The sequence below is a fragment of the Marmota marmota genome, unplaced genomic scaffold (genome assembly GCF_001458135.2).
Source record: "Marmota marmota marmota unplaced genomic scaffold, marMar, whole genome shotgun sequence".
Lineage (NCBI taxonomy): Eukaryota > Metazoa > Chordata > Mammalia > Rodentia > Sciuridae > Marmota > Marmota marmota.
This window is the reverse complement of record NW_025999998.1, coordinates 17,647,518-17,660,330: the sequence shown is the minus strand read 5'-3', so window position 1 is coordinate 17,660,330 and position 12,813 is coordinate 17,647,518. Positions and strand designations below refer to the sequence as shown.

The 12,813-nt window shown below is 39.1% G+C and overlaps 1 protein-coding gene across 4 annotated transcripts in view; it reads right to left on the bottom strand.

Annotated features, from left to right (window-relative positions):
- The window catches only part of Pcsk5 (proprotein convertase subtilisin/kexin type 5), a 448,718-nt gene that overhangs the window by 308,618 nt on the left and 127,287 nt on the right, over nt 1-12,813 (bottom strand). For 3 of the 4 annotated variants that reach the window (XM_015492940.2, XM_048806923.1, XM_015492941.2), the window contains exon 4: nt 808-951. In XM_015492940.2, the coding sequence (XP_015348426.1) occupies nt 808-951 (144 nt within the window). The other variant, XM_048806924.1, reaches the window with a different exon arrangement.

Sequence of the window (12,813 nt, the reverse complement as noted above, 5' to 3'; positions counted from 1 at the left end):
ACCTTGGATTACTCCCTTCAGTCTTTATGCCTCAATTTCTTTACCCATCAAATGAGGAGATTAAACTGCAGTTCCTCTTAAGCTTCAAAATTCTGTGCTGTGGAGGTGGCTTGAATACAGGGTGAGGATAGCCTGCTGTCACTCATCTCTTTTTGTTCAAAGGAGAACTAAATGAATCTGCAGTTCCTTCCTAAGAAGGGAGATTGACGATTCCTACAGACTTACTGGGAGGCTAATCACTACTATCCTTAAAAGAGGAGCGGTAGAGGGGCTGTGATTGTGGCTCAGTGGTAGAGTATTTGCCTAGCACCTGTGAGGCAATGGGTTCGATTCGTAGCACCACATAAAAATAAATAAAATAAAGGTATTGTGTCCATTTACAACTAAAAAGTTTAAAAGAAAAAAACAGTAGAGGAGCGAAAGAAAGGTACCAGCAAAATAACTTGAGAATAATTCTAAGTCTACTTTTTTTTTCCATAAAAGAAACAAAAGATGTCACCTGGCTGGTTGGCTGAATGGTTGAGAAGAGCAGGTGTTGCTGGTAGCAGATGGTGTTGGTGGTGGAGTTTCTGCTCCCTGATCACTTTCTTTTTGTAGGTCACAGTATCAAGGGCACCCAAAAGTGAAAAACTGTTATCTCACGCTTCCTGTACTTTAAGAGCTCACTTTTTACAAGAAAGAAGTAAAACACAGAGCCTATTGTATCTGTTGTTACATTGTTCATTAGCAATCCCCCTTTCTGATAATCCTAACATGGGTCCTCCTCCTAACAAGGAGGGGAGACTTCCAACCGCAGCAAACACTCACATAGTTTTGCATCAGATCAGGATGAGTTCTCTCAATGCCATCGTCCAGGATGGTCACCACAATGTTCTTTCCTGTGTATCCTCTCTTCCAGGCTCCTTCAATATTCATATCTGATTGGCAGGGATGTGTGTTGTCACTGCAGTGCTGAAGAAAGAAAGAGACATGGCAGATTACTAAATAGTGAAGAGACAGGGGAATTACCCATTTGTTAAGACAACACATTAAATTAATGGCAATATGGTAGATTGCCTGGTAGCACAGAAGCAGGACTCCCAGCATAATAACAGGGGAAAATGGGAAAGAGAGATGTGGGAAAAGCAAGTAAGAATCTGCCACCAGCTGCGATGTGTTCTGGTACCATAAATCCTTTGAAAAAACATAAAAATAAAGTACATCTCAACAACGTCATAAGGAAGATATCATTTATTGTTGGCATGTATTAATGAGTCATAGTCATCGTAAAATTTCATTTATAAACCCAAACCAGGTAACTTAAGAACATACTTAGCCAGGCACCTAGGAGCCAATTCAGCCACACTGGAACTCACACAGGTGTCTTTTGTACAGTTAGCCAGAGATGTGCTACTATGAGAAACCCATGAATGAGAAAAAATAACAGGTTTTCCAAACTTCTTTCACTAAATTAACAACGGCTACTCTATCATAATGTATTGGGATAGACAGACTCAAACAATAATACTTTAAGAAGGGGGAAAAAATAGTGCAAAGTCCAGAAAAGTGCTCTACACAAGAAAATGCATGTGAGGCTTTCAAGGAGCAGGCTGTAAAACATGGAACCTTGGTTCATTATGTGCAGAAATGTCATTCTGCAATGGCTACAACGTACATCCATACTGAAAAGGAAATTAAGCCAGCAGCTTTTCCTGATATGATTTACTAGCAACTGTCCAACCCACACCATTGTTCCTTTAAAGTCCATCTCCTTCACAACAGACACTAGTATGGCAATTTGTAAATCAATGGATGTGTAACTGATGTGATTCTGCAATCTGTGTATGGGGTGAAGGTGGGAGTTCATAACCCACTTGAATCAAAGTGTCGAATATGATATGTCAAGAAATTTGTAATGTTTTGAACAACCCACAATAAAAAATTAAAAAAAAAAATAAAAAAAATAAAGTCCATCTCTTTGAAATATCCCCTCTGAGTGGTGCTGCTTTCCAGGTTCTTAAGGCTCCAGAGAGGAAAAAAGGAAAAGAAATGTGCTGCTCTATGATGCCATGGCAACACCAGCCACCCCAGGCCTGTAGCTATTCACTCCTTTCCTCCTGTAACAAACAGTTCAGCCTTTAGGGATGGCAAAGAATGCCAAGCTTTCTATGCTGTAAGCACAACAGAGACCTGACTGCCACTGATTCATTTAACACACACTTTATTGAGTGCCTACTACAGGCCGTACAGCTTTGAACAAGGTACCTGACTGAGGTCCTTGGCCTAAAGGGGAGAACACAGAAAATAAAGGAGCAAATAAGTGATCTTGGTTTTTCCGTACTTAAAGAGGGTGATATTACGGTGAATGCTTAGGGGTCTCAGTATACTTCTTCAGGTGGGATGGTCAGAAAAAGGACTTCAGTCTCTGAGAAAGTGAAATGCGAGCGGAGACAAGACTAATGAGAAAGAGGTGGTCTGCCCAAGAACTTGGGGGCAGGCATCCTGTAGGCAGTGAAAAACTGTTATCTTGCGCTTGGTGAGAAACAAGGTGATTATTTCTGGAAAGAACAGTACAGAAGAATGCAGCCTAGAAAGGGAGGCAAGGCTGGATCACTGAGGGCTTTGTTGGCCATGACTGGGCTTTGATTCTAGGTAAACCCCCAAGAGAAGCTCCTTTCTTTCCAAACCTCTTCCCCGCAAATCGAATGCTAACCAGTGACAGATGCCTCCAATGGTCTTGGACATGATTTTGTTCACTAAATAAGACAGAGTCTTATTTGTGCTATTAATACATTTGAATAGAATAAAAGATTCATTCTACAAAAACAGGTACCCACGTATATCAATTTCATAGGGAATAGGACTTACATTTTTATGGAAATTGGCATGTTTTCTTACATCCTCACTTCTGATCCTGACACCTGAAGCCCTGTACATATATGCTTTGCTATCTGCTTTACTGATCTGAATTCCTTTCCCTTCCTTCCTCCAGTTTTCTGGACACAACTCTGGACCCACCTCCTTTCACAAAGCCTTCTTTGGCTATTTTATCTTTTCCTCTTCTTTGACCTTAGGAACACACATGTGTGCCCATGCATACATACAAGCATGCATACTGCTCTACACAATTCAACTTCTTCTAGCTAAATTCCAAAGAACTATTGATGGTGTGTGAATTCTATCTCCCTGACTGAATAAAACTAAGTCTAATCAAGGATTTTCAAAATACTGGTTAATTACAGATCAGAAAAGAGGGCATATTCTCAACTTTACTTCCAAGCCCAAAGCTGCCATTACACTGACTGCTTTCACCTCTTCAGAGACACCCCCTAATGCTCTGTTAACAGAATGATCATAAACAATGGTGTCAATTTCTGAAATACCTACTTTTTTCAGAAGTCTGACTCTGGCCAAGAGTGTGGCCTTTCCTCACCAAATATTTTAATTTAACACAAAGCAACCTTGACAGGTCTCCATTTCATTTTCTTTTCAAAACCTACAGTGACCACCTGTACTATCGATTGTGACAGGGAGTGATGTTAATGTGGCCAAGAGGTGGGCTGGAGGAAGGAAATGCACAGGAAATGGGTAGCCCACAAATGTGATAACCGTCCTGGGGTGGAGGGACGCTGCCTGAAATTGTAATTATGAAAACAGAAGAAAGCCAGTGTCTATGGAAAACATGTGTGTTAAAAGTGAAGCAACTAGTTTTCCTTTTTCCACTCTGCTTTTATTGAATCTGATTTTACCATTAAATATTTTGGTACCACTTTTTTTTTTTAAACAAATCCACCACCATGGTATTAGTGGGAGGTGAAGGAGAGGAAATATCTCATGGATAAATTCATTTAGATGATCTTATACAGCAGGTGGCCCAAATATCAAAGGTAAAGAGCTAATCAAAGCCTACAGTGCTTCTTGCAAATAAGTAATACATCAGAGGACACTTAAATCAGAACACATAAATGCTCGAGGTGAAATTTGTTTGATTTTTGGTGCTAAGATTGAACTCAAGGTAGCTCTACCACAGTTATATCCTCAGTTCTATTTATTTTTTATTTTATTTTGAGACAAAGTCTCACTAAGTTGCTAATGCTGGCCTTGAACTTGCGATCCTCCTGCCTCAGCCTTCTGAGTTGCTAGGATTATAGGTATATACCATTGCACCCAGCAGAACCTTAGACTTTTAACACATTTCCAGTGCTCCAGGCTTCCAAATGTGTTTCTAATGTTGTTTCATGTACCCAAGATATGTAGAGAGGAAAGACTATGGAAAATACTGATGTCTCTCAAAACTGACCAAAGACAGGAGTGAATTCATCATTTCCTCTACTGTCTGATTAAAACGGTCTTTAAACTGAACCTTATTCACTTGCCAGGAATCCATGTGATGGCAGCCACCCAAAGGTAGATGAAACACATATGGACCACGATTCCCTCATCCATGGTCAACCACATTGAGAAATGTCTGCTGGGGTTGGAACTAAAGACTGGCAGCTGAAACTGTGTCGCCATCTATGCAGCCCCATAGGGGCCAGTCAGGAACTTCAGAACATTGACAATGGAAAAAAAATATATATATATATGTCTACAGGATATGCAAGATAAATATAGTAAATGTATGCACCTTCAATTCTGAATAATGTGCTATATTTCAATAATGATCTGTGCCTAGAAGATGAAGTATTTAGAAACAACACTGGGAGTAAAAAACAAAATATCCTGCAGAAACAATGGCTGTCACCAAGGTCTCCCACTTTCTTACCCATAAAAGCTTTTATGCCTTTTAGGAATGCAATTTTTTAAAGAGCTGATTCTGTAATTTTAAGAAACTGGCTTTTTCCCTACCAGGGTTACGAGCTATTCTGCTTATAAATGACTATGGGCGAGTCCACATCTCTCATGTCTTCATAAACATTCTACAGTGTTTGCTCAATGAAAGAACAGTTTATTAAACACCTGTTATGTTCTCGCTATCGTTTTCTTTAGACTAAGGGGAGGGGAAATATTCAACATCATTCTTTTTCAACTTCCATAAGCTCTGAAGTCTGAGGGCTTCCAAAGAACAGCCCTTTGGCAGGGGTGGCAGGATGAAGGGGTGCTGTAGATCAAACTCGGGGCCTTGTACATGCTATGCAAGCACTGTACCACTGAGCTGTATACCTCTGGCCCTCAAAATGCCATTTGTATGCTGTCAGTATCTGCTAACTTTGAAAATATCTGCTGTTCATTATTATACAGTAGCTCATAAGACTGCATCCCTGACTATGCAATATTAGTAAGAAAACAGAACTACATGCACAAAAATCTGTTCCAAATACAAATTAAGAAACAGAACAAGACAATTCAGTAAAAATATGTACATATATATTTGAAAATTTTCATAAAATTTGGAGCTTAAGAGATGTAGAAAATAGAATTGATATTAATTATTAACATATTTGCAGTGGCCTGGGCTTCTAAGTATGTGAAAATATAACTAATGTCTACTAGGTCCGTACCATGGCCAAATATTTCACTAATCAGTGTATGTGGATAGCACCATTGAAGACTTAGAACAACCATTTGAAAGGGGTGTTTTCATTATATGCTTTCAACAGATAAAGCAAATGAGACTTAACCAATCTATGTAAAGTTCTGTAATTCAAATGTGTGGTCAATAGTGGAACTGGAATTCAGACTCAAGCCATCTGACACCAGGGCACAGGACTATGGAAAGTCTTAGGCAAAAAAATTGAAACAGAAAGGGCTTAGAGCAGGGTCAAACATTCGAATGATGGGATAAGGAGTGGACGTCGGAGAACACATCTCCAGTAATCAAAAAACTGAAATCCCACTGGCTTTAGCAGGATGACAGTGCATTCGAGGGATAGAGTAGAATATAGTCAGATAAGACTTTAGAGATTTTCTACGTTTTCCTTATTCGTTTTTTTTTTTTTGGTACTACAGCTTTCTTAGGAAATGCCAAGTATTTATATGACTACTTTCAATAACAGGAAGTTCACTTGTTTAATTCAATGACCAATGACATGTTAGTACACCTGGTCTTTAAAAAAAAAAAAAAAGTAGCTCCTGGGCTGGGGTTGCGGCTCAGTGGTAGAGCAGTTGCCTAGCATGCATGAGGCATTGGATTCAATACTCAGCACCACATTAACAACAAAAACAAAAACCTAAATAAACAAAATAAAAGTATTGTGTCCATCTACAACTAAAAATATTTTTTTAAAAGCCCTCATTTATATTGTTTCCCAACTACCATGGTATAAATACTCACATCGTGACTAGTTGTAAACCAACACAATCATACAATTCCTGAATGTGCAACACAAATCTTCCATGAGCTGTTAGAAGGTGGGACCATCATAGTCCTGGAAGCAGCCCACTATGGGTTAGTTCTGCTCCATTTCTGATGAGATCTGACATCTGCTTCCCAGTACCTGGGAATCACTGGGAAGCACCTAAGCTCAGCACTCCCTTTGTGTTTTCAGGCAATTATTTCACTCCTTCTCATATTTGTTTGCAAAAGTCATTCTTAAATCTTTCTTTCTCAAGTTTACCTAAACCTTTGTGAAGCCTTTGAGTCTTTGTGAGGAAGGTCCTAGCTGATAGGCTCTCCATCAGGTATATGGAGCAGACACCCTGGGTCTCCAAAACTGTAGATGTGTACAAGTTCATGATAATCTATACTAGGCTTGGTTAGGGTCTAAGTTTTTTACCACTATCTCTACAGGCCAGTTTAGTAGACTTCAAATCACAAAAATGCCCTGACCAAAACAGATCCAAAGATAATTGTTCAATTTGTGGATTATGCAGAAATTCCAAGGGAGGCTAGTATGTTTCAACAACACCAACTCCAACAGAGCAGCTAAGGATGTGAGCTAAGGGAAGCAAGCAGAGGAGAGTTTTCATTCCACCTCTACTTCTTTCCAACTTCAAGATCCTAAAATCCTAAAACTGATCTGTCCTTTGAACACAGAGAATAGTCATGAAGGTGAGAGAAGACAAAGTACAAAACAAATAGCTGCTGTTGGTGTGATCGTGCTGTGGCTGATGACAGCATGTGCATGGGAGTCATCAAAATTTAGGGAGGAAAACCTTAGTTGAAAAATAAAATGAAATAAAAAGGAGAGACAGTTTATTGTAAAAGAACAAGATGATTTTCCTCATTGTCTGGAGAGTGACGTTAGACAAACTTAAAAGGGCAATTGATCTGTTTGTGAAAGATAGCAGGAATGACCTTAATGTTCGGGGTCTTGAGCTAGGTTGGGGGATGGAGAACAGGGTTGGGGTACACAAAGAAAGAACAATTCCAATTGCCTTTGTTGTCAAGATTGGTGCTCCCACCAATCATCCTGTTTTACCCCATATACTGACATAGTATTTCAGTTCTGCTAGAAGCATGGTTCCCACCTACTATAATACAGGTTTGTTTGTTTGTTTTTTTTGGTACTGAGGATTGAACTCAGGGGAACCCAACCACTGGGCCACATCCCCAGCCCTTTTTGTATTTTATTTAGAGACAGGGTCTCACTGAGTTATTTAATGCCTCACTTTTGCTGAGGCTGGCTTTGAACTCACATCCTCCTAGCTCAGCCTCCTGAGCCACTGGCATTCCAGGCGGGTGCCACCATGGCCCACCTACAATAAGTTTTGACAAAGGATCATTTCTCAAGTTATAAGATGTTTAGCTTGTCCCACATAAAACCAAGGAAACATCAAAAAGTAGTGGGTATTGGGAGAACGAGGCTGTGGTATACATGATATGCTTATATACAAGAAAACAGAATAAATGCAGATCCCAAACTCTACTTTAATTGAGGATCAAGAAATTAAAGTGAAGCTGGCAAAGGATAGCCGGATGGTTTTTAGATTGAGTTAAATGGACGTTTCCATTTTGTGATCCTCTGAATCTTTCAAAATCTGACCCCTCTTGAATTAGAAACTTAACACAACCAATAAGCCAACATAATAAACCAAAAAATATGTCTATCTCCTTTAAAGAATCTTTACATGTCTCATATCAGTGTTTGTATAACTGGTTTCAGTTTTTTCACCTGTCCATGATACTAATGGGTAACTAGCATCTCTAAAATTTAGGGGGCATTGTTTGGCACTAAGAATAAACTTACCTTTTACATGTATAGCCTTCTGCACCTGCCAAGTTCACATTATTATCAAATACCTCAGGTACAAAAACAGAGTCAAGTTTTAGCAATCTGAGTTTGAAACCTGTGCATCCTTCTCTACTGTAATTTTTCCTTCTCACCACATGCAGGTCACTCTACTTGCCACAAACACTGTTCATGTTGTCAAGAACTCGAAGTCTAGTCCATGTTACAAACAAGCTATTATAAAAGCACATGCTAGGCATTATAATGGGGGTTGTCAGGGTACTTTAGGAGTATGGAACCTAGTCAGAGGGAAGTATGAGAAGGCTGAGAGAAAATAGCACTGAACCTAAACCCCCAAATATGACTCGACTCAAAAAAAAAAAAAAAAAAAGGGCAAGTGAGGGAAGAAGAGGCTGTGTTCTATTCTGGAAAAGGTATGCACTAATCAAAGACAGACGGAGAGTCAACAGAACTAAAAAAAAAAAAAAAAAAAAAAAAAGTCAGTACTCGTTATGGTTTAGATAGGTGGAATCCACCAAAAGCTCCTGTGGGAGACAATGCAAGAAAGTGTAGAGGTGAAATAATTGGATTATGAGAGCTTTAACCCAATCAGTGCATTAATCCCCCTAGTCACCAGGGATCAACTGGTGACTATAGGCAGGTAGGGTGTGGCTGGAGGAGGTGGGGCCAAGGAGTGTGCTTTGGGAGTATATATTTTGGCCTTGTTAAGTACAGCTCTCTCTGCTTTGTGGAGTGATTTCTTGAGCTGCTTCCCTCTACCACACCTTTTCACCATGACGTTATACCTGGCCTTAAACTCTTAGGAATGAAGTCAGCCATCTATGGATTAAGACCTCTGAAACCATGAGCCTCCCCCACCAAAAAAAAAAAAAAAATTCTTTTTAAAAATTGTTCTTGTCAGGACTTTTGGTCACAGCAACAAAAACGTAGACTAAAATAGTATTGCTGGAGGGTGCAGAGTGAAAGAGGTGACGGGGAAATTGAGAAAAACACAAAGAAATAAGACAGAGAGGCACATAGGGAGTGCTTCCCACACAGCCAAAGGTAAGCAACATGCGAAATGATCAGTTTGAGAGAAGCAAAGTGATCCAGAAAGGTAAGAGAAAACAGTCCATCAAATTGATGCAGCTTATCTAGAAGAGAAATGCTGGCCGAACATGTGGGGAAGAAAGGCCATGGGGACCCTTAAAGATATCAAATATGTGATGCTAAAGCAGGACATTTCAAGTCCAGTGCATTTTTGCTCACCTCCTAACAATTCTCACATCAGTAATCTCTGACTAGACAAATGCATTATCTTCCCAGTGAAATTAAAAGGCACTTGGAATGGAGCCTGTGTTATACATCTTTAAATCTTTAGAGTTCTCATAAATGAATTCAGCAAAGGAGCAGGATATAAAATTAACCCCCATAAACCAATTGCATTCCTACGTATCAGTGAAGAATCAACTGAAAGAGAAATTAGAAATCAACTGAAACTATTCCATTCATAAGAGGCTCAAAGAAAATAAATATTTGGGAATCAATCTAACAAAAGAGGTGAAAGATCACTATAATGAGAACTACAGAACACTTTGAAACTACAGAACACAATTTGAAAGAAATTCAAGAACTTAGAAGATGGAAAGGTCTCCCCTGCTAGTGGATAGGCAGAATTAATATTGTCAAAATGGCCATACTACCAAAAGTGTTATACAGGTTTAATGCAATTCCTATTAAAATGACATTCTTCATAGAAATAGAAAAACCAGTCATGATATTCATTTAAAAAAAATAAGAGACCCAGAATAGCTAAGTAACCTTCAGCAAGAAAAGTGAAGCAGGAGGCATCACAATACCAGACTTCAAATTATATTGCAGAGCTATTGTAATAAAAATGGCATGGTATTGGCACCAAAACAGACAGAAAGACCAATGGTACAGAATAGAAGAAACAGAGACAAACCCACATAAATACAGTTATCTCATACTAGACAAAGGTTCCATAAACATACATTGAAGAAAAGATAGCCTCTTCAACAAATGGTGCTGGGAAAACTGGAAATCCATATGCAGCAATATGAAATTAAACCCCTATTTCTTAAGCTGCATAAAACTCAACTCAAGTGAAATCAAGAATCAATAAATGGGTTGTATCAAACTAAAAAGCTTCTTCACAGCAAAGGAAATAATCAAGAACATGAACAGAGAGCCTACAGAATGGGAGAAAATCTTTGCCACCTGTACCTCAGATAGAGCATTAAGTCTCCAGGTTATATAAAGAAATCACAAAACTTAACACACACACACACAAAAAAAATAAATAAATAAAATAAAATAACCCAATCAATAAATTGGCAAAGGAACTGAACAGACATTCACAAAAGAAGAAATATGAATAGTCAAAAGTATATGAAAAAATGTTCAACATCTCTAGCAATTACCGAAATACAAATTAAAAGTACACTGCGATTTCATCTCACTCCAGTCAGAATGGCAATTACCAAGAATACAAGTAACAATAAATGTTGGCAAGGATGTGGGGGAAAAGGTACACTGATACATTGTTGGTGGGACTGCAAATTGGCTCAACAACTCTGGAAAGCAGTACGGAGTTTCCTCAGAAAACTTGGAATAGAACCATCATTTGGCCCAGTTATCCCTCTCCTTGGCATATACCCAAAGGACTTGAAATCAGCATACTAAAGTGACATAGCCAGATCAATGTTCATAGCCAATCCCCACAATAGCTAAGCTATGGAATCAACCTAGGTGCCCTCTGATAGATGAATGGATAAAGAAAATGTGGTACCTATACACAATGGGATATAACTCAGTATATTTGGATGTGAGGTGTCCCAAAAGCTCACAGATGAGACAATGCAAGAATGTTTGGAGGAGAAATGATTGGGTTATAGCCTTAATCTAATTGGTGAATTAATCCCCTGACAGGGGAAGTTGTAACTGAAGAATGTGGCTGGAGGAAGTGGTTTAGTGGGGACGTGGCTTCGGGGTATATATTTTGTATCTGGAGAATAGAAACTTTGACTCTCTCTGCTTTCTGATCATGATGTGAGTTTCTTCCTTCTGTCATAACTCTCTCACCATGATGTTCAGCCTTGAGAAATGGAGTCGGACTTCTAGACTAAGACCTCTTTAACTGTGAGCCCCCTAAATAAATCTTTTCTCCTTTATAGTTTTTCTGGTCAGGTCTTTTAGTCACAAGGGTGAAAAAGCGTACTAAAACAGCCAGCCATAAAAAAAGAATGAAATCATGGCATTTGTAGGTAAATGGATGGAACTGGAGACTATCATGATATGTCAAAATACATTCTACTGTCATGTATAACTAAAAAGAATAAATAAAAATATTTTTAAAATATTTAGAGTTCATAGTAAAAATACTCAAAACATCAAGAATTTATTTTTATTTTCAGGGGTGTGATGGTTGATTTTATGTGTCAACCTGATTGGGTTAAGGGATGCCCCGACAGCTGGTAAATACTATTTTTTGGTGGATCTATGAGGATGTTTCCAGAAGACATTAGCATTTGAACAGACAGACTGAGCAAAGTAGGGCTGCCCTCACCAACATGGCTGAGCATCAGCCAACACCTTGAAGGCCTCCATATAATAAAGAGCTTGAGGAAGGTGAATTTGCTTTCTGCTTGAGCTGGCACATCCACCTTTCAATGCCCTTGCACATCAGTGCTTGATTCTTGGGCCTTCAGGCTTAGCCTAGGACTTACAACATTGGTTCCTGTGGTTTGCAAGCTTTTCAGATATGGAGTTGAATAGCTTTCCTAGGCCTCCAGCTTGCAGACAGCAGGCCAGGAAACTTCTCAGCCTCCACAATTACATGTCAGTCACTCATGCTAAATCAATCTATCTGCCATCTTTCTATCGGTACACACACACACACACACACACACAAACACATACACACAGTTTTGACTCTCTTTCTTTGGAGAACCCTGACTGACAAAGAATTTTGAGAAAAAGGGCAGAAGTGAATTCTAAGTAAAGCATAGAAGAGGACAACTGACATAGTCGAAAATTATGCAGATAACAGAAAAGGTACAAATAAGATGTAGAAATCTTCATTTTCTGCACACTTGCTCATGATAGGGCACTTGCTTTTTCTCTTTGCCAATGAAAAGATTCATGAAAGAACACAGAAAGTGTGCAGACTAAAGCCTTCAAGAGAATCACATAAGAGAAGATGACATTAATTTGGGAGTGCTGATTATTCTATGTGCCACTAATAGTGTTCAATACGGTTGGCATAAAAAGTCAGAAAAGGTGGATGTGGTGATGCACACCTAGAATTCCAGCAGCTCAGGAGGCTGAGGCAGGAAGATTGCATGTTCAAAACCAGCCGCAGCAACTTCATGAGGCCTTAAGCAACTTAGCAAGACCCTGTCTCAAAATTATTAAAAAAGGAGGGGGCCCTGCTGGGGATATGTCTCAGTGGTTAAGCATCCCTGGGTTCAATCTCTGGTATCAAAAAAAAAAAAAAAAGAAATCAGAAGAGATGCGACATGGTGCAGGTGAGTTATTACCCTATTACAGCCCTGTGAGATATTTCTTCTGGCAGGAGAGGAGCTGAGGGGTGCAGGAATCTATTTTCTTTGGAAGAACACAGGGCATGATGATAAAATAAACATTTCTCAATTCTTCTCTGGTTTTCTGTAAATGGCTCAATTTGAATATTGTCTTTCCT